General features: G+C 42.2%; 1 protein-coding gene across 1 annotated transcript in view; it reads right to left on the bottom strand.

Annotated features, from left to right (window-relative positions):
* The window catches only part of LOC142104174 (vomeronasal type-2 receptor 26-like), a 53,225-nt gene that overhangs the window by 14,842 nt on the left and 15,199 nt on the right, over window positions 1–23,184 (bottom strand). The window contains exons 3-4 of the mRNA XM_075188698.1: window positions 11,322–12,137; window positions 9,803–10,024 (exon numbers count right to left, since the gene is read on the bottom strand). Of these exons, the coding sequence (XP_075044799.1) occupies window positions 9,803–10,024; window positions 11,322–12,137 (1,038 nt within the window). The remainder of the gene's footprint in view (window positions 1–9,802; window positions 10,025–11,321; window positions 12,138–23,184) is intronic.

Consider the following 23,184-nt stretch of genomic DNA (forward strand, 5'->3'; position numbering starts at 1 on the left):
AAAATTATTTAGTAGATACTGCTGACAGATATGACTTTTGACAGCCAGAAATATTAATGCACAATTAGGGAGGACACCCCAAAAGCACTGAGGAGTGCTAAAAATTATTTAGTAGATACTGCTGACAGTTATGACTTTTGACAGCCAGAAATATTAATGCACAATTAGGGAGGACATCCCAAAAGCACTGAGGAGTGCTAAAAATTATTTTGTAGATACTGCTGACAGATATGACTTTTGACAGCCAGAAATATTAATGCACAATTAGGGAGGACACCCCAAAAGCACTGAGGAGTGCTAAAAATTATTTAGTAGATACTGCTGACAGATATGACTTTTGACAGCCAGAAATATTAATGCACAATTAGGGAGGGCACCCCAAAAGCACTGAGGAGTGCTAAAAATTATTTAGTAGATACTGCTGACAGATATGACTTTTGACAGCCAGAAATATTAATGCACAATTAGCGCTGGGGAGTGCCAAATATTAAGAAAAAAATAATAAACCTCTATCCTCCTCTCTGCACTAGCGATTTTGGTTAGAGCAATTGCAAGAACAATATTGTATTCTCTGTCCCTGCTCTAATCAGCCTATGACTACACCCTGCTCTCTCCCTCTGTCAAATGGCGATGGATTGCTGTGGAGGCGTGTATTTATAAAGTTGAAGTATCGTGAGAACCGAGCCCCGAGATCCAACGACGTCACAATGACGTTCGGCCTCGATTTGGATTCGGAACGGGCGGGAGAGTACCGAGCTGCTCAGCTCGGTACTCGGATACCCAACGTTCCGGTGGGTTCGGTTCGCGGAGAACCGGACCCGCCCATCTCTAGTTATTACTGCCGTTTCCAGCCCCGGTTAAACCTTGGACCCACTTGTCCATGGATTTCATTGTCGATTTGCCTCCATCTTCCGGATGCAACACCATCTGGGCAGGGCCGGATTAAGGGAATGGAGGCCCCTGGGCTAAGGGGCCCTCCATTCCCCGCGAGGCCCCCAATGTGAGCCGTCCACCGCCCCCCACCCCCCGCGAGGACCCCCCCAAGCACTTACCTGTCAGTGCAGTCCTCCGTCCCGGCGCGCTGTAAGCTCCTTACTGAGGAGATCTCGCGAGAGTTCATGAACTCTCGCGAGATATCCTCAGTAAGCAGACTTCAGCACGCCGGGACGGAGGACTGCACTGACAGCACTCAGCAGCATCGATCGGGCCGGGGGCGCCCCCGCCCCCGACCGATCAATAATGCTGCTGAGGAGTTTGAAGGGCCCCCTGGATGCCCGAGGCCCCTGGGCTATAGCCCAGTTAGACCTCGGGTTAATCCGGCCCTGCAGCTGGGTCACGGTGGATCGATTTAGTAAAATGGCTCATTTTATCCCTTTGACCAAATTACCCTCAGCACGCTCTCTGTCCGCCTTGTTTATTAAACATGTATTTCGTCATCATGGTCTGTCGGTGGATATAGTATCAGAGCGAGGTTCACAGTTTATTGCAGCTTTTTGGAAAACTTTTTGCTCCCTCTTAGGTATCAGTCTTAGCCTATGATCGGCCTACCATCCACAGTCTAACGGGCAAACCGAAAAGGTGAACCAATCCCTGGAGCAATATCTACGGCTATATATATCCAAAAATCACGACAACTGGGCTGATCTACTTCCATGGGCCGAATTTGCGTACAACAACGCATTCCATACCTCTTCCCGGTACTCTCCTTTTTATTGCAACCTGGGGTACCATTCCAGAGCCAACTCATTGTCCTCTCTATCTACCGATAGGTCACCCGAAACCAGGGCCACGGCCACCCGGCTTAGGAAATCAGTTCATCAATCTTTACTTCGAGCATCTTTTAGATCAAAAGTTTTTGCCGACCTACATCGCTCTGCATGTTCCTTTAAAGTAGGGAATTCAGTGTGGCTCTCTACCCGGAACATAAGACTCCGTCAACCCTGCAAGAAGTTAGGACCCAAATTTATTGGTCCATTTTCCATCATAAAACAAGTTAACCCAGTATCTTTCAAACTGAGCTTCCTGAATCTCTGAAAATTCCCAGTACGTTCCACTGCTCCTTGCTGAAACCTGCCCAGTCTTCCCAGAGGTTCAGACGTCGACAGCCCTCTAGGCCTAAACCAGTTTCGGTGGATGGACATCAAGAATTTGTAGTCGAGAAGATCCTTGATTCAAAAAAAGTTCGGGGTCAAGTTCACTTCCTCATCCATTGGAAAGGCTATGGTCCCGAGGAACGTTCTTGGGTGCCACATAGAAATTTACATTCTGACAAATTACTTGCGGAGTTCTTTAAAAAATTTCCCAGAAAACCGGGTTGTCGGGGTTCCTTGACCCCTCCTCAAGGGGGGGTACTGTTACGAGCCGCGGCGGCTCTGGGCACCGCCGCTACTCGCTTTCCTCTGTCCTCCTGTGTCCCGGCCATCGTCTTGACGACCGGGACGTCACTTCCGGCCTAGGCAACGGTCGGGACGCTAGTTGGCTGTAGCGCCGCGTCCCGGCATGCAGGGGAGCCGGGTGCGCGCGCTAATCAATACCCCAGTCAGAGGGCTAATTTTAGGTCCTGCCCCCAGTCTTTCCTTATTGGCCAGCTTGTATTTATAAGGCAGGGAGGGGCAATCCTCCCCTGCCAGTTATAGTTCCTGCTTGCTGCTGACTAGCCTGCTCTGTTCCTGGTTGCTGTACCTTTTGGATTGATTACTTGTTGCCGACCTTTTTGCCTGATTCCTGACTTCGTTTGTTTGCTTGTGCCCTTTTGACCTTTCTGCCTGGACTCCTACGCTGTTGATTTGCCTGTGACCCCCGACCACGGTCTGTGTTCTGTACATTCTGTTTGCTGCCGGACTCAACCCTTGCCTGGACCTCACTCTGCCTTTGCTCATATCCTCTTTCTGGGTTCTCCCCAGTCAGCGCATGATTCACCACTAGGGGCTCCAGCGAAAACCAGGCTTCTGAGCAGACTCCGGGTTTTGTGTTGCTGGCTGTGGGGGTTCCTAACAGTCAGTGAGAAGTAAAACTAGGATTGATTCCTTGTGTGTTGGTTCACTAACTAATTGCTTGTGAGATTTCCCACATAAACAATCCAGAATGTAACTATTAGTGGCTAACATATGAATTGGTGGATTCATATATTGCTTCCCTGACCTTCTTGAATATTAGCTCTCATGAGTTTGGTCCTCCTTACCACCTATCTCCTCATCCTCTGTGTAATGTTTCATTTGTTATAGTTGTGTCTTTTAATATAGTTGTCTTCTCTATTGTCCCTTCTCGTCTTGATTTTCACTGATTGTTTCTCTTGTGCAGCGATACTGATTCTGTGGTGCCTAAATAAACTGTGATGATGATCTCTCCAATTCCTCTTCTTGTCCTGATGGTTTAAAAATTGTTCCTATTCAAAGATCCTCTCTCATCTGTTTCTAGAGTTGCCCAAATATTCCCAATCCTATCTGCAGTGCCCTGTATTATAGTTGCAATAATCTCATTATTTAAAAAAAACCAAAAAAAAAACCACCTCCGCTTTCATTACTCCTTTACTTCTTGTCACTACTATTATCAGTACACTATTCATCATCTTTAGGAGACCAGAGGGTTCTACTATTTTTTTTTCAGTATTCCCTCTTAAATAGTTTAAATAATGACCAGTGAAAGAACACGGTGCTTACAAAATCTAACCTCAGTGACTATAACACTGGCCTTAAACAAATAGTCAATAAAATAAGCAACAACTTTAAAAAGTGCCCTTACACGCCAAGAAGACAAGACTAGCTGAAACTATGCGCCTCTCTACTTCCCTCCAGCAGCTAGAGGTACAACATAAATCCAACCCGGACGCTGTTGTATTTAAACAGATAGTTTCCGTAAGGGGTGAGCTCAACTTGCTCCTTTCCGAACGAGTGGCCAGCAAGCTAAAATGGCTGAATCAGCCTTTTTATGAAAAGGACAATAAGGCGGATAAGCTCTTGGCCACTTGACTGTGGATTAAAATTTCGTCCCGTAATCTTATGGCTATCAGGTATTCCTCGGGGGTCCTGGTCTATGATCCAAAATTAATTCGCTTGGAATTTCAGAACTATCATTTAAAACTGTGCAACCTCCCTCAACCCCCTAATGCCTTGAACCATCAGAAACAGGCGAAATGTATTGAGAAATTCCTGGAGGGCGCTCGTCCTCCGAAGCTGACCCCCCAGGCCGCTGACCTTCACAAGGAACCTATTTCCTTAGAGAAGGTGGAGCAGGATATTAAGGCTCAGAAAGCTTGTAAGGCACCTGGCCCTGACGGGTTTTCGCCAGCTTACTATAAAAAATTTGCAGCTCTCCTGGCCCCTTGCCTCTCCACTTTCTTTAACTCTATCCTGAAGGGCAGCCCTTGGCCCAAAGAATCTCTGGAGGCTCGGATAGTCCTGATCCACAAAGAGGGAAAAGATGCCCATAATTGTGCTAGTTACCATCCAATTTCTCTGCTCAACAATGACCTGAAACTATATGCCAAGATTCTTGCCAATCACTTGAACGCAGTACTCCCTGGCTTAGTTCACTATGATCAGGTAGGTTTTGTCCCTGGTATGCAGGCCAGGGATAACACGAGGAGAACCATTGACCTTATTCACATACTCAACACTAGGAAAACTCCCTCCATTATTTTATCCTTGGATGGCAAAAAGGCCTTCGACAGGATCTCCTGGCAGTTCATGACCCAAACTCTCAGGCATTTTGGTCTGTCTGGGGACTTACTGTTCTGGGTACAGGCCTTATACTCCCACCCCTCCACTAAGGTTATGATTAATGGCTCTCCTTCTGATCCCTTCCTAATTAGTAATGGTACCCTCCAGGGATGCCCTCTCTCCCCTTTAATTTTCACCCTGTTCATCTAACCTCTGGCAGCTACTATCCGAGCCTCCCCAGATATAAGGGGTTTGGAGACGGGTCTGGAGAGTAAGCTCTCTCTTTTTGCCGATGATATACTCCTCACGCTCGAGCAACCAAGAACATCTCTGCCCAACCTGTTCGGCTTCCTCATGGGATATGGCAAGCTATCCGGGTATAAAATTAACATAACAAAATCTGAAGCCATATTTCTTAATCTGCCTCCCCAGGATTGCTGTGATCTAACCTCCCACTTTCAGTTCAGATGGCAGAAGAAAAAATCAAAGTATCTGGGGTTTACATAACCACCTCTTTCGAGTCGCTATATCAGGAGAACTATCCAGCTCTTTTTCTTAAACTTAAATCAGACATTTTCTCCTGGCGGACTCTAATCATTTTGTGGCTGGGCAGGATCATTGCGGTAAAAATTACTATTCTTCCCCAAATTCTCAACCTTTTTCAGACATTGCCTGTTAAAATACCTCTGTCCGAATTATACTCTATGCAACAACATTTAACTAAATTTGTTTGGCGGGGCAGGCCTCCCAGGCTCCAACTGGCGCTACTTTAAAAACCCACGAGCCGTGGAGGCAGCGGCTTTCCCGACCTCAAGGCCTATTACTGGGCGGCGCAGCTTGGCTCAATGGTCTCCTCATTTGCGCCTCCCGCCTCTCATGCATGGGCAGACTTAGAGGCTGCCTATCTCTCCTTGCCTGACCTATCGGGTCTTTGGGGAATACCTCTTGATATTAGGAGGGCTCTGATCAAATGTTTTCCAACTTTGGAATTTGCTGCTCGGACCTGGGAGAACTGTAAGCGCCATCTTTCTGTCTCTTCCTGCCCTCTTCCCATCACACCCCGGTGGCATAACCCTGCCTTCCCTCCTGGTATGTCCCAATCTTTTCCTCGGATATGGAACACAGCGGTTTTCCGATTTGCAGGAAACCTCCTTGAGTGAGGAAGGCCCATACCCTATGACGTTCTTTGCTCTAGAGTTCCTGACTTTCATCCGCCTTTCTACCAATATTTGCAGGTTCGGCACTTCCTCCTGTCTCTCCTGTCTCTCCTGTCGGACACCTTAACTCACCTCCCCTCCACATTTGAATCTCTCTGCCTCTCGCCCCCCTTGCGGAGGAGCATGAATTCTTCCTTGTATAACCTCCCACTGGAGAAAATGTTGCCTTCTGGGAATACACATGTAAGAGAGTGGTAGAGGGACCTGGCCCACCCCCCGAAGGAGGACTGCTAGGAGACCATCAGATTGAATGTGGCCTCTAGTTCTATATCCACATTAATCAAAGAAAACACTTACATAGTTTACTACAGGTGGTATCTTACACCTGATAGGCTCGCAAAGATGTATCAGTCTGCTTCTCCTGATTGCTGGAGAAATTGTGGTCACCGAGGCACCCTCACCCATATTTGGTGGTCGTGCCCTGTCATGTCCTCCTTCTGGGACAGGGTTGCGGGTCTCCTCTACTCCCTTCTCCAATGCACTATTAGGAAGAATCCATGGACCTTCCTGCTCTACTACCCTATACAGGACCTTGATGCTGACTCTGCGAAACTGGCTTCACATGTTCTGGCGGCTGCTAGATGCCTGATAGCTAAATTTTGGTGCGGGTGGATCCCCCCACATCTCTTCTCTAACATCTTATGTCTGGTTCATTGCCAACATGGAAAAAAATCACTTCGTTACTATGAGACAAAGAAGATAAATTCCATCAAATCTGGGCTCCGTGGCTCTATTCCTAGGGTCCCGCACTTTTTCTCCCTCTAAATAACTCTTCCCCCATACAACCCCATATAACATCGGGCCTATTGCTTTCCCGAATACCATACCACAGATTTGACAACATCCCCTCCTTTGGGAGCTCATGCTCCTTTTAGTTCCTTTCACTTGATGACCATATCCTTCCCCCCTCCCCTGCCCTACACCCCTTCAATATCATATACTTCTACCATGGAAAGTGACATTGGTTGATTAATGTCTCATTCAAGTTTTTTTCCTTTTGATTGTGTCACTTATCTTTATATAATAAAACTTTGAGTTAAAAATAAAAAAAAGTGCCCTTTATCCAAATTGAAATTTTTCAAATGACTCACCACCTATTACACTTCCATCTCCGTTGCGCTTTAAGAATTAATGTATTCCTTATTCACAAACCAAACGCAAAAATAGAAAAATAGGAGTCAATCTATTCAATTGGCTATACAAATGCTAATGTTAAACTGTATATAGAAAATCGCAATTATGCTAAGGAGCTGAGTGGTGGTAGCACCAAAAGCCCCTCCTACTGTGGGTAGAGTGCGCAGAGAGGGTGGGAGGCAGTATGTATGGAGATGAGGGTGGAGATGTATGGAGCAGTGGAGTTGGAGAGGTCCTTGTACGTGCAGGTGAGGAGCTTGAAGAGGATTCTGTAGGGGAAGGTGAGCTAATGTAAGTCTTGGCAGAGAGACGAGGCAGAAGTGAAGTGGTGAGAGAGGAAGATAAGTCTAGCGACAGTATTAAGTGTAGATCGAGGAGGAGCGATATGGGAGCGAGATGAGAGAAGGTGGGGCTAGTAAGGAGAAGGTTTCAGTAGTCAAGACTAGAAATGTTCAGTAAGTGGATCAGTGTTTTGATGGGTGGTGGCAGGAGGGAGAGGAGGGTGGAGAGGTAGGGATGGCAGAAGAGTGATGGGAGAAGGAGTTTTTATGTCTGCCTCAGTTTTGGAAGGGAAAGAGGAGGCAAAGTCTGTAGCAGTAATGGAGGATGGGAGGGGTGGAAGGGGCAAAGGAGTGTGTTGAAAGTGGCAAAAAGGCAGCGGGGATTGGAGGATTGTGAAGAGATGAGAGACAACGACTGTCACGATTCTGGTATCACAAACGAGCCCAATAGCCAGGTATTTCTGAATTCAAAAGGATTTATTTTGGTATACAAATAAATCTCCAGTGTCCAACAAATAAAGTCCAAAGTAACAAGAGGTTAAAGGTCTGGTGGAAGTATCAAGTACTTGTAGTCCAAATCACAAGGAGGCAAGGTTCTGTGGAAGCATCTGGTTCAGAGACAAACACAATACTCGTGCAAAGGCTTCATAACAGGAAGTGCCTTTTCTAGGCCCAAACAGGAAATGGGATCCAAGATGGAATCTTCATGAGACAGTCCCGGCCATCTTGGATAAGGGCTATTGTAAGGGCAAGTTCATAACAGAGATCCAAGATGGAAACTTCATGATGCAATCACGGCCATCTTGAATGAGGGCAAAACTAAGGGCAAGTACATAACAACGACACACTGACAGTTTGGCAAGAGTCCTCTCTACTCCTTACATTTCTTACTCTGTATGATCTCCTATGCTCCTGTGCTCCTGTTAGGATAATCCTTGGTGATCTTAAGAATCTTTAACATGCATGAGAAAGGTCTCCTCTCCCTCTTAAACTACTGACGCGTTTTGTTCAGCTCAGCTGAACTTTTTCAAAGGCAGAAAAAGTAAAAAGTTCAGCTGAGCTGAACGAAACGCATCAGACGTTTAAGAGGGAGAGGAAACCTTTCTCATGCATGTTAAAGATTCTTAAGATCACCAAGGATTATCTTTATAGAGGCACTTCTAAGCTATCTGCAGTAGCCAGCTGTCTCAAGAGTTTATACTCACGACATGCAGGATTCTCAAGCTATCAGTCTATTATACCAAGTATCCACGGGACGGCGGACTCTATTTGATGATGACCTCGCTTTACTTACCCTATTGAAGCTGGACTTACATTTCGTAAGTGAACAGACACGCTAGCAGTGAGTGTTCATTCATCGCTGTTCATCACGGCTAAACCTCAAGTCCTGCTGTGGAAGCAGGGATCTACTAAGGTAATATACTGCCTTTTTTCTTACAAACAACTAGTGGAGCTGAATCAGCTCCGATAAAAGGTTGAACATATCACCTATTATATTCATATGCTGGTATTTGGACCTGTAAGTGAAGCTGCATCCATCTAGTCTACAGACCTATTATCTCAAAGTTCCTATATACGATGTAAAGAATCGGTTGCTATGTTTACCACAAAGATTCGTTTCTCAATCCATCGTGCTGCGGACATAGTACTTTGTTGACACCATCATGAGTAATTACTCATTTACTACATTCAGCACTGTAGACCAATACTGAGATTACATTTGAACTGAGAATCTATACTCTTCACCTTTTTCAATATATCGGGGAGACTCTATTTATCCCTTTTTTATTATTGACCAATTAACCCATATGAGACCGGTCTCTTGTGATTTTTAATCATTTTACGATTGTGTGCACATTTTTTTGTTCTTTAGTGACATATTAAATGTTTGGTTATATCATTTTATGATATCATATCATTATTGATTGTGTTTGGATATTAGTCCCTCTTGTATATTCATTTATTCTAGCGCTGTAAGAAATGTTCTTCATACATTGTATCCTAGTCTTAGGTTTTGGCATTTACCCTTCTCTGTTATTCAGCTGCTTGTATATTTATGCTTTCCTACAGCTCAGCACAGGATTTTTTTCTGTTGTTCTATATTTACAAAGAACTTGAGGCCAGGCCTGCTTGTGTAGGTGTGGTACCCTCCTCGCCTCCTTCGTCGGCTGTTGAAAGAGCCCCAAGAGGTTATCGTACCTGAAATCACTCTTGGCCGTCCAGGTTAGGACTCCAGCAACAACTGAGTCCAAAGACACAGCCTACAGGGAGCTGCACTAAAGCGACTTCCTGTTTCTTACTATGAATTGAATTCCTGGACTAGGAATCTGTGGCCGCTATGACCGGAGCATGGGATAAGGACTTCAAGGGATCCATTACATCCAAAATAGGTAAGTGAACATTTGACATAAGAACACATCATTTACAGACATATTATTTACAGAAGCAACAATTGATGTTGTCCATTGGTGTGTAATATATAAATATTAAATAACCAGTGGTTGCACCTAACCTGATTGTCATCGTTCTTCCATATTATTGCACTTTCATTGATGAAAAGCTGCTGATCTTTATCTGATGCTGTGAATTTACCAACTTCCAATGATCTCACTACCATAGTTTCTCCCATTATCCAATTATAAATATTATATTCAGTGACAAAATCTCCATTTTCATCAAAAACTAGAGTTGAGTCATTAGGAGAATATTTAAGATTCTTCAAGTAGTGATGTAACTTTAAAACAAAAGAATAAATGTAGCAAGAGCAAAATATTGTAACAATATGTGGATAGCTTAAAATGTCCAATAAACAATTTAAGTTTATGGTTATTTAGACTCAGATAAATTAGAGATTAAGTGTATATTTAATATATTCAACATAAGATATGGAAAAACATTATGATTGTAGAGCACCTTCTCCTTCAGTCACTGTGAGGAGCTCTGTCACAAAAAGTGAATAGGACTCAGTACATGAATAGGACGCAGTGTCGCACTGGCCCAGCAAAGTCCTGGGGAGACTAGGAGTGCGTCAATATACAGTGCCGCACTTTCCCTTATTGTCTACAAGTAGGTGAATATGTTGTATTCGAAGGACCAGTCCATCTACTTACTATATAGTATTTAATCTAATTTTATCCACAGAATCTTCTAGTTTCACAGTCTTATTCTAGATATGTCCATAAATATATAATTCAAGGAAAGTCTGTCAAGATCTTTTGCCAATAGTTCTTTTGTCCAAATGTACAGTTCCAAGGTACTTTCCTAAATCAGCCTCTGCAATTATTTTTAGCCAACCTATTCTCTCACTTGTTATCTGTACCTGCTTTCTCCACGCACAAAATCATTGCACATAATTGCAGTTTTTTTTATCCTATCCAATAGTGAGTTACCTCGGAATAAAACAAACATCAAGATAAGTAGCTTATCTGAAATCCGACGGCTTCTAATTGAAGAATGGTGATACTCACGCTTGGGATCTGAAGTGCATCCTCTGATGACTCCTCCAATTTTCTGTGCAGCCTCTTAGTGTATGCAAGTAGGAGTGTGGCTAAATTAGTGAGTCACTGGGCTAGTTCTATAAAATCACTTTTTATTGATTAACGATACATCCATGCTGTATATCTATAGTGACAGTCATTGTTAGTTATAGAATTGCTGCCATCAACTTTCTACCTGTGTTCTGCAGTGGAACTCACTGACTTCCGGGTCTTGTAATTGCCCAGTCTACAGTATAATATTGGAGAGTCCGGTGAGTTTCACCTAATAATTACACTTCTTCAGTGATTTGTGTCAGTATCAAATATCTGGATTTTCTCAAGGCTCTCTGTGGTTCCCAGGTTCACTAAGTCAGTTCACCAGAAATCTGAACAATATTTCTAAAGTAATACGTTGATTTGAAAATTAAAGCCTTTGATATTTACTCATCTTTATACTAAGTAATATGTATTTAGTTATATACTTTATGTGGAAGCTACTTTTAGTTTTAGATTTTTTTAGTTGGAGACCAAAAGTTATAAATATATGTGTCTTACGTGATGTCTAAAATGATAGAGTTTAGTTTCCATTTTCTGATGCTCATTGTCCAGGACTAAGCGCATGTTACGTAGAGCGCGAGCAATAACCAAGACTACTAAATACACTCGTGGGTAAATCCCATAGTAGGAAAACTGGCGAAGTCGTATAATTAGCTCTTTTCCGGAACATTTAACAAGATTTTTTACTTTATATATGGAGCCATAATAATGACACACTTCACTGTTTTTTGACCAGCAACCATAGTATAATGCACAAATATGTTCAAGCAACTTATCTTCAGGGTAATTTTCAGGACTGAATTTCTTAAAGAATGTAAAAATATCAAGAAATGTTATTGGTAGATTTTCAATTGCCAAACTACCATTAAATATTGGGAAATACTGATCCATGAGAAACTTATTATATGCCCAGTGAGGATTCAGGACTAAGGTCTGGTCCAAGAGCACATGAAATAATTCATCTAGACATTTTACGAAAGACTGAGAAAACGTTCCACAAAGTACTATAACTTTGACAGTTGATTTTGAAATTATTTCAGTAATTTTGTTTACTATCCAATTTTTATTAAAAATATTCATTTTTATGATGAAATCGACACAGATGCGTCTTTTAGCCGCATAATTTATAAGCAGTTGGGTTTCTGTATCTCCGCTGTCATCATCGGAGGCTAAAATTCCAATCCACGTCCACCCAAAATATTCTAGAAGTTTACATAACATTGAATAAATAGTGCGCTCGTTTTGAACAGCTCGGAAAAATCTTGGATACAAATCTCTGTCACCTAACACAGAATTTGTTGCACCATAGCTGATCTACAACAAATAAGGAACAAATAAATACTACAAGTAATTTAATAAAGTTGTTTAAAAATATATTTTAAAGTAACAAACATTCGTTAGTACAGATGTTTGTTTAATGTGTTGTCATACTTGTCTTAATTAGAAATGGCTATAAAATCGATATGTCAACATGGCCGGTTAAATATTGTCTGTTACAATCTTATCTAGAGATGAGTAAAACTCCAGCAGTCATCTATAATGAACATTTGTTAAATTTATGGTTATGTTTGAAAATTGTATAGAATTTCTAGTTACAAAAAAAAATCTATGCATCCATGTTGTATTCAATATTATTTTGAAATAGAGTATTTCAATATCTTAATTATGCACTAGTCCAATAGAACATTACTATATAAATATTGAAGAGCTTTATTTTTGTCTTACAATTTAAGAGCCGTCTCTCTACGTTTCTGCCTTTTATCTCTCCAGTGCTGCTCTGAGATTATGTGATCAAATAACTGAGTGGAACCTCACAATGATCATTGTTGTATGGTAAATATAATTTGTTTATTTCCTCTTCGAACTTCCTGGCAGTACTGACCAATGAGATGTACCCAAGCAGTAATAATATAAGGTGAACCGATAACCAGTGACACCAAATTAAATGCACAAAATAAAATATTTATATCAAGTCTGAAGGATCCGCCTTCAAAACTGAGTTTCATTTACTGGTGTCACATCCAGCATATAATGATTTTTAAAGGTGTGGTCTGTAGACCATTCTGCCGCATTATACATTTCACTTGACGATACGAGCACTTTTTGAACCCAAAAAATTGCCACTGTTCTTGTTGAATGTTCCTTTATAATCTTGAGTACCTCAAGACCAGGGCCGGACTGGGACTAAAAATCAGCCCTGGCATTTGAAGCAGACAGGCCCACCTCGGTTGATGAGCAGGGAAAAACTGTGTTACCGCGGTGCAGTGGCGCCAAGGGCGTGGCCACATTATGTTGGGGGCATAGTCAACATGGGGCATTGATACATACATTATAATAAAACATTACATTTTTCCAGTCCTCCCCATCCACATCACGCCACCTCCCACCCCAGAAACACATTACAACACCCCAATCCACTGTACTTATCTATGCTAAGATTAAGAAATCTCATGCAACTTAGAGCTCCTCGGCTTGCTCTGCAGGCTGTGTCCTATCCAGAGACTTGGAGCAGCTATCCGCTCCCTCCTGCTAACCAGAGCTGGATTAATGCTTGGGGGACCTGAGGTATTTAAGACAGGGGATCCCTATTATGTAACATGGTTATCATTTTAGACAAATGTTAGACAAATACACAGGCAATACTGTGTGTACTACTGTTAGTTGCACGCAGCTCTGCCTTCACAAGCAGTACATTGTGAAGCGGGACATACCTCCCAACTGTCCTTGTAGTCGGACCAAATCTCACAAAACGAGACAGTCACCAAAACTCGGGACTTCCCCACAGATTCAGGACAGTTAGCAGACTGTCCTGCTCTCTCCTATCTGTCTTGTTACTTTCCCCACCTGTGGCTACTGGTGTCTTTAGTTCAATTGCTGCTTGTCTGGATACTGGAATGTTGGAGGCCCTATTTGGAAAAAAAATGGGTACATGTAATTTAGAAAACTCCAACCAGCCCTGGCGTTTAATCAATACAACCCATGTTTTATAATTAGGCCTCCCTCCAGCCCCAACATTAAAATACTAGTATTCACATTTAATATAAATAGCTGATGATGATAAATAAACCTATTTCCCTCCCTCCAAACAACCCCAGCAATAAATTAAATAACATTTACGTTTAATAAATATACCTATTTCCCGCAACCATCACTGCCATTAAATAATTCATATTCACATTTAATAAATAGACATTTTTTTCCCAAACAGCCCCACTTTCAATTAATTGCCCCCAAACCACCCCAGCATTAAATTAAAGGTCCACTCACCCCATCTTAAATTGCTAGGCCCCAATATTAAATTAACCCACATCACCCCACAAATAAAATAGCACCAATTAAAAAAATAGCTCCCACCTAAACTCCACCATTAAATTAATAGCCTACCTCCCACATTATATTAACATTCTCCTCCTTCCCTTATGCCTGAGTACATGCCCCCAACTGATATTATGCCACACAGTAGTGCCCCAAAATCATATTATGCCACACAGTAGTGCCCCCAGTTGATATTATGCCACAAAAGTGCCCCCGGTTGATATTATGCCACAAAAGTGCCCCCAGTTGATATTATGCCACAAAAGTGCCCCCAGTTGATATTATGCCACAAAAGTGCCCCCAGTTGATATTATGCCACAAAAGTGCCCCCAGTTGACATTATGCCCCAATAGTGCCCCAGTTGATATTATGCCACAAAAGTGCCCCCAGTTGATTTTATGCCCGAATAGTGCTGCCAGTTGATATTATGCCACAAAAGTGCTCCCAAGTCATATTATGTCACACACTAGTTGGCAAAATAATAATATCCCCCCCCTTGACCTTTGTCCAGCAATATATTTTGGAGATGGCTTATCAGCTCCAGAAAAGGTACTTAAAATAGAGCTGTAAGATGTCATCAAAATATTTGGGCAGAGTGACATTTGGACTATGATTGGGACCTGAAAGATGAGCCAAAGATGCTCAGTACAGTCCTCAGATGTCTGTGAAAAGAAGATGAGAGTAGTGGCATACGTCTCAGTACTTGGCTGTAATCCATGAAGGTTTGTTACCAGTGGGAGCATGGAGACAGATACTAAAATAAGATGTACAGAAATGCTTTTTGAAGAGGGTGTCAGACAGATGATGGTGAAAGTATTACTTTGAGACTTAATGGAAATATCTCTCATCACCTTTTACTATACAAATATCAAATGATGTAGAATGTAAGCAGACCATTTGTAATTTGTCCCTATTTGCTCTACTATGGGCAACAATTTCTTATAAAATAAATGTGTAAAATTGTTGGGTATATTATACAGCTGTTGATAATAAAGACTACTAGTGTCCTACTAATCTCTCTCTTTTCTCCTGTTTTCTGTCTGGCACCTTTTCTCTCCCCCCCGTTTTCTGCACTTGCCTTCTCAGCTTCTTGTCTGTCTGCTTCTCTCCGCTCCTCATCAGCTGCCTTCCAGGACCTGTACTGTTGACATGTGCCATGCGCGGCACATGTAACCAGGAAGTGTCAGTGCACACACCGTGCAGTGCATGGTCAGTGCACTGACCGCTCAGACCGGCCCATCTGACCAAGTGCCAGATGGCCAGTCCGGCCCTGCTCAAGACCTTTCTCCTTATATGTCTGTGATGACCACACAGATCCATCTTGCATGTCAGATGGTAAGACAAAGAACTGGTTTGTTTTCCTCAGTTTCTTTGTCCTTTGCAGATCTAGTCTATGTAGATGCTTCACCTCATTTTCTGCTTGTAAACAAAATACCAGTAATGCAATTTCTTTATTTATATGTAAATCAGACTCTAATTTAGGCAAAACAATTTGGATTTTCCCTTAATATCACTTTATCTGTAACAATATTCAGAAATGGATCCTTCCTCCATAATACATGTATTTCTCCTATTCATGTAGCAGAAGTAAATGCCCCCAGAAATAATTTTTTTTACAGTAGCCGGCGATGTGTCTCTGGACATCACTGAGATTTCCGGCTGTGCACATTACCAGCCAGCACAGTACAGAATCTCTACTCATTTTCTCCTCACATCCCTATGGGACGTGAGGGAAAATTAGCAGAAATTTGAGATAAAAATCTGAAGCGATGGGTCTCTGAGGACTGTTCCGGGGACCTTGTGCCGAATTGCATCCCCCCAAGAGTGAGCCATAGCAGAACATTTTCCTGTAAAGGCTCATAGGGACTTTTTACTATAAGTCCAGTATGAGATAAAGATCCCATGGTGTTGCAAAGCGTCTAATGTATGGTTGAATTCTCTTAACTGCTTGGAAAAAATATATTACTAAGTTTTTCAATGCTAATGCTTGAATACAAAGGGATGATTAATCCTGAAACTTGAACTTGCAGAGTTTTGATACCTCATTTAGGTCTTCATGTAGAAAATCCAATACTTGTGGAACACTTGGTGCCATTGGACTAATGGATCTTTGTTTGCAGTAGCAGATAAACTTCCATATATTAGTGTGTAACAAAATGTTGATTACTTGACTAGTGATTCCTTTGCTCCTGAGCAACGACCACTCAGGGTCTGACTCATTAAGGGACGTATACTGAACATTATGTCTGTTTTTAAAAAATGCATATAAGTTGGGTATATGTACGTCCGAATTCAAGCGGATCTGAAGATTCGTGTGGTGACGAATATGGTTTAGGCCTGCTCTGTTGTACTAAACAAGACACTGCAGGATATGTCCAATACCTATGTGTATTATAAACTCACAAAAGAAGGCACAGAAAAAATACTGTTCAATTAATGCCACCTGTTAATAATATAGGTATTAATGATAAAACATTAAAAATAATAAAAGTTTTATTTAATTTTTATTAATGTTATTATATGATTATTAATGACTAATGTACATAAAATAAATCTTTGCAGTTTCTCCCGATTGTAAACACATGTTCTAGCATTGCATGCTTGTAAACACATGTTCTAGCATTGCATGCTTGTAAACACATGTTCTAGCATTGCATGCTCAGCCATCATCACTAGTAAATCAGCACGTAGACTAGATCTGTAGCTTAAGCAAGAGATACAGCTGAAAAACAAGTACCTAAGTGATGCCCAGAGCTTGAATCGGCCGCTGCGGCATGAGCTTGGCACGCACTACTGGACATTGCCTATGGGCATACGCCCCTTCCCCACCGTGTCCCCTTCCTGAAATCGCAGACTCAAGTAAGTGTCCTTTGTGCTCAAAGATGAATTGAACGTTGTTGCGTTCTGTGGCATATGGTCTGGTTCTTGGTAAGGATGAGCGGGCTCGGATTCCGCTAATCCGAGCCCACCCAAACAGTGCTGATCCGACGGGATCCGAGCATTGTTCGGGTACTTCCGGCCGCCAAAGGAATCCGAAACGAGGCTATGACATCCAAGTCTCGCGTCGGATCTTGCGATACTCGGATGTCATAAATACTCACCTTGCGGCCGCCGTCTTCATTTCGCCTGACATCAGGGAAAAGGGAGGGTGTGTAGGGTAGTGGTGCTCCTGCGTGATCAGTGCTCTGTCCTTGCTTAGTCCAGTGGTGCTTTATGCCTGTGTCCAGTGCTCTGTCCTTGCTGAGTCCAGTGGTGCTTTTGTCCTGTGCTCTGTCCTGCTGAGTCCAGTGGTGCTTTTGTCCTGTGCTCTGTCCTGCTGAGTCCAGTGGTGCTTTGGCCAGTGTCTGTCCTGCTGAGTCCAGTGGTGCTTTAGTCCTGTGCTTTGTTGTGCTAAGTCCATACAAATTTTATAATTATTAAAATCTCTTAAAAATTACTAAAACAAATTATTTTAAAAATTATACAAAATTAATTTAAAAAAAAAATATTTAAGCAGTTCTAAAGAATAGGTACTGCAATCTATATTACATTTAATACGTTCAATTTTTAAGCAGTTCTAGAGAATAGGTACTGCAATCTATATAACATTTACTACGTTCATTCTTTAAGCAGTGCAAGAGAATAGGTACTGCAATCTATATAACATTTACTACGTTCATTTTTTAAGCAGTTCCAGAGAATAGGTACTGCAATCTATATTACATTTACTACGTTTATTCTTTAAGCAGTTCCAGAGAATAGGTACTGCAATCTATATTACATTTACTACGTTGATTGTTTAAGCAGTTCCAGAGAATAGGTACTGCAATCTATATTACATTTACTACGTTCATTCTTTAAGCAGTTCCAAAGAATAGGTACTGCAATCTATATTACAGGAGAAAGTGAGGGAGGAGCTGGTAAACCATTGCGATTCCACCAAGCATGTAGCTCTTGTGGATGAAGCCCTTCGTACGCTTTGCCAGGATCCGAGGGTGGTCACTCTTTTAAAGTCAGAGGAATACATTCTGGCCACCTTGCTCGATCCTCGGTTTAAAGCGTATGTTGTGTCTCTGTTTCCGGCGGACACAAGTCTACAGCGGTGCAAAGACCTGCTGGTCAGGAGATTGTCCTCTGAAGAGGACCGTGACATGCCAACAGCTCCACCCTCATTTTCTTCCACATCTATGGCTGCAAGGAAAAAGCTCAGTTTACCTAAAAGAGCCGCTGGCGGGGATGCTGATAACATCTGGTCCGGACTGAAGGACCTGCCAACCATTGCAGACATGTCTACTGTCGCTGCATTGGATGCTGTCACAATTGAAAAAATGGTGGAGGATTATTTTGCTGACACCATCCAAATAGACATGTCAGACAGTCCATATTGTTACTGGCAGGAAAAAAAGGCAGTTTGGAAACCCCTGTACAAACTGGCTCTATTTTACCTGAGTTGTCCCCCCTCCAGTGTGTACTCGGAAAGAGTTTTTAGTGCAGCGGGGAACCTGGTCAGTGAGCGGCGAAGGAAGTTGCTTCCTCAGAACCTTGAAAAAATGATGTTCATAAAAATGAATTATCAATTTCTCAATCAAGTACAGCACTGCCCTCCAGATAATACAGAGGGACCTGTGGTTGTGGAGTCCAGAGGGGACGAATTGATAATGTGTGAGGATGAGGAAGTACACACTGACGGGGGCGAGGGATCAGAGGATGAGAATGAGGACGACATCTTGCCTCAGTAGAGCCAGTTTAGTTTGTACAGGGAGAGATGAATAGCTTTTTTTGTGTGGGGGCCCAAACAAACCAATCATTTCAGCCACAGTAGTTTGGTAGGCCCTGTCGCTGAAATGATTGGTTTGTTAAAGTGTGCATGTCCTATTTCAGCAACATCAGGGTGGGTGGGAGGGCCCAAGGACAATTCCATCTTGCAACTCTTTTTTTGGCATTATGTGCTCTTTGGGGCCTAGTTCTATCTCCATCAGAGATATTCCTGCAGGCCATGTCACCGGCACAGCTATGTTGGTGTTAGACGTGCGCTGCATACTCTGTCTGATTTAGCAGAAGCTAGGCATTGCCCTTGATAAGCAAATAGGCTTTCCGTGATATTACATTGTCAGGGATTAGGCTAAACAGAGTGTCATGGTATTTGAGATCCCTACCTTACCTACACACAGCGTATACAGCGCTGCAATTTGTTCTATCATATTAATGTTTAGATAGGGTCTCTCCATATTAACACACTCCGCTTGCTCACATCACCCAGTGAAGCAAGCGCTATATAAGTGCCAACTTTTAGACACGTTAGGCAGTGTCTTTAATGAGAATACAGTCTCTATATAATTGTGAGTGCTTTAAGATCTTACATGACCTTTAATCAGGCCACTTTAATCGCTGCTCTATTACAGATCTCTGTCCAGTGATCATCATGCATATTTTTGCAGAACCAAGTTAAATATATAAACAGGGTCTCCTAGAATACGTACTATTTTATTTAAAGGAGTTTTAAGGGGCATTACACTCTAATAGAGAGACTCATCATTTCTGAATAAACAAAATTATATAATTCTTGTTAAGTTCCAAAAAAGAGGAACTGCCATTTCTATTACTACGTTCTTTGTTTTTGTAGTTCCAAAAAGGAGTAACTGCCGATTCTATTAATACTTTCTTTCTTTCAGTAGTTCCAAAAAATAGTAACTTCCATTTATATTACTACGTTCTTTGTTTTTGTAGTTACAAAAGAGAGGAACTGCCATTTTTATTACTACGTTCTTTCTTTCTGTAGTTCCAAAAAAGAGTAACTGCCATTTTTATTACTACGTTCTTTCTGTAGTTCAAAAAAATAGTAACTTCCATTTATATTACTACGTTAATTGTTTGTGCAGTCTCAAAAAAGAGGAACTGCGGTCTTAACATCTATGTTGGTTTTAGACGTCCATCCGGTGTCCGCCATCTGTGCAGTGGAATTCAGACCTGTTGAGGGTGATATATTGTGGCCCCGGTACCAAATTGGGTACCGGGGCCACTCCACTACGCAGTCCAGAAAGCTACCGCGGTTTTGGACTAAAAAGAATATTGTGAGGTGTTCAGAATAGACTGGACATTAGTGGAAATGATTGTTATTGAATGTTATTGAGGTTAATAATAGCGTAGGAGTGTAAAAAAAACAAAATAATGTATTTAAGCGCTTTTTATGCTTTTTTAAAAATAAATCAGAACCCAAAACCCTAAATCAGAACCAAAACCTTTCGTCAGGTGTTTTGGCAAAACAAATCAGAAACCAAAACCTCAAGCTAATCAGAACCCAAAACACTAAAAGTGCCCGGTGCACACCCCTAGTTCTGGGGCTGTGCAGAGTAATTGTGCAGATTATACACGCGAAAACACTGTTTGCGTCCTTTAATGATTCAAGCCCTGAATTTCCACCTTATCAAGAAGAGTGGATTAAGGTTTGGGTTCGACACTGGTCCTCGGCACAGGAAATCAGGGCACAATAGAGGCTACAGAGGCTTTAGAAGCATAATGAATTTGTTCAGCCTTTGTAAATCCAGGCTATGACAAACCATGGTAGCCGAGGACAGAGTGGGAGAATTGTGATCACATTTATTGCTTCCTTTTTGTTCTTTCTCAGAGTTCTTTGGATAAGAGGGAATGGAGAGTATATGTGTCCCAGGTGAAATTTTCAGGGTCTTGTTAAGGTATTTATCCCCTTCTCTCATTGTGGCATGTAAAAAAATTGACTCAGCTTGGTATTCTGGCCCATTGCCATTAAACATATTTATGGTAAGACAAACTTTTGTATCAGTAGCCAAGAACAGCTCCTCATTTAATGACCTGGGTGATCTAATAACAGCTGAGATAATCTTCCACTATGAGGTTTTGGCTTGCTACATGTGAGAGAGAACGCTGATGTTACTTTTTGCCCAAGTCGTGATTGGTGTTAACTCTTTCATAATAACTGTACTTCTGGTACCTCCTTGTTTGCATATTAGTGCTATCACCGTCTGGTTGTCTGAGAATGCATGGTGTAAGGAAAGTTGAAAATACAAAATACTTTCAATATGTTTAACCTGTGTAAATCCTGTACTTTCCTAAAGTCCCCTGATTGTTTTTGTGTCAGAAAAGCTTTGGCATGAAATCCTACCCGTTTATGACTAGCAGAATTTTTGATTTTCCAGAAGTGTCTGTAATCTGTTTATTAATGCTTGTTTTTGCATTGCGGCTATATGGATAATCAATATATCCAAAATGGAAGTTGAATAATACAGGTTATCTTCTGCTTATATGCTTAGGATGTAATGCGTTAACAATATTAGCTGACAAATTAATATGTAATCTTTTAGCAGAAATTAGACTCATGCTTATGAAGTAATGTATTAATCTAAACTTATAAATTGCAACTGATCTAAGAAATGTACCCCCCCATGATGTTAAAAAACTGAAGTTGCTGTGGGACTACAAAGAGAATTTGAAATGAACTGTTGATGACATGTAAATGGTGTGATATTATTGGTTTAATGTTTGAAATGATGCATTTATCTATGTATTGCCTTTACGGTTTGAGTCTATAAAAGAGATATGAAAATAATTAATAATTACCATTGCTCATTTTCTATTTAATGGTCTGTACCGTACGTACATAATAAACCACCATATTATGAAAAGACTTTGGGCTAGATTTACTAAGCTGCGGGTTTGAAAAAGTGGGGATGTTGCCTATAGCAACCAATCAGATTCTAGCTTTCATTTATTTAGTACCTTCTACAAAATGATAGTTAGAATCTGATTGGTTGCTATAGGCAACATCCCCATTTTTGCAAACCCGCAGCTTAGTAAATCTAGCCCTTTGTCTCTGAGTTTATCTATAACAACTGGACTGGTCTAAATCTTCTTTTTTTGCCCCTCCAGCTATGAAAGGACTGTCTAGGTACATTAGTTCCAGATTGTCTGAGGTTCTGTCTTCCAGACCAATTTTGTCTGACTTCCCTGAACTATTGGGTTTACAATGGAGACTATTTGGTAAATGGTTTACTTTCCTCCCAGTCACTTTTTGCACTATTGAATCTAATTTAACTCAAAACAGTACAAAAAACATCAAATGGGAGCATGACCCCCCCCTGGCACTCCTTGTACAGCTGCTCCTCGCGGACCCGATGGTGGCTCGGGTGTTCCACGCCCTCGGAGAGAACTAAGTTAAACCAGCTGTCAAAGCCTTACCTGGATCGGGGTCTGTCTGCTGCACTCGTGGCCCGAGACCTCGCATTACTGGCACTGCTGTGATCTCCTGTGCCGCTGGCGACTCTTTCCCCCTCACTTCCGGTCCAGCTCCCAACTTCCGGTCGGCACCGATATCCAGAGTGACATGATCGCCTAATGGAGAGGTCTGGCTGTGGAAACTGAGAGGTACAACACGTTAACCACGCTGAAGAGGGACTATATCGCTGGCAAGAACACCTGTGGCATTTATTTACTGGAGCAGCCTGCACCGCGCATCTGCCCATCTGTGCCCCGGAGCAGCGGGTGACGGTGCCGCGGATCACTCAGCAGCTGTGTGCTTGCTGTGATCCTGCACAGGTCAGTACTGCAGCTCCTACTGGTTATACCACCGGAAGGGCCTGCATAAAATATCCCACCTTTCCGACACCTCTGCTCCCAATCGGTACCCCTCACAGAGTGGGGGCTTAGACTTACTGTGGTCCCAATCTACTACAAGCAACAGAAGTAAAAGGGCTTCAGATACTGAGAGGTTAATCCCAGCTAGAAATCAGCGGGATCACTCGCCAAGTTCTGATATGCCAGTAGAAGACGAAATCCCCCTGACAACGAGACTCTTAATCAATTCCCTGGTTCAGGAAATTAAGACAACGTTCCACACTGAACTGCGCCAAGCGATCACGGATTTCCACAAAGATATTAGCAAACTGGGGGATCGCACCAATGCCTTGGAGACCAAGACGGATGAAATTTGCAACAGAGAAATGTGAGGACATGGAAAATAGAGCCCGTAGGAATAACATCCGGCTCAAAAACGTCCCTGAGACTGTGGACACGTTAGCCCTTCCAGGCTTTCTAC

The sequence above is a fragment of the Mixophyes fleayi genome, chromosome 10 (assembly GCF_038048845.1).
Source record: "Mixophyes fleayi isolate aMixFle1 chromosome 10, aMixFle1.hap1, whole genome shotgun sequence".
Taxonomy (NCBI): Eukaryota; Metazoa; Chordata; class Amphibia; order Anura; family Limnodynastidae; genus Mixophyes; species Mixophyes fleayi.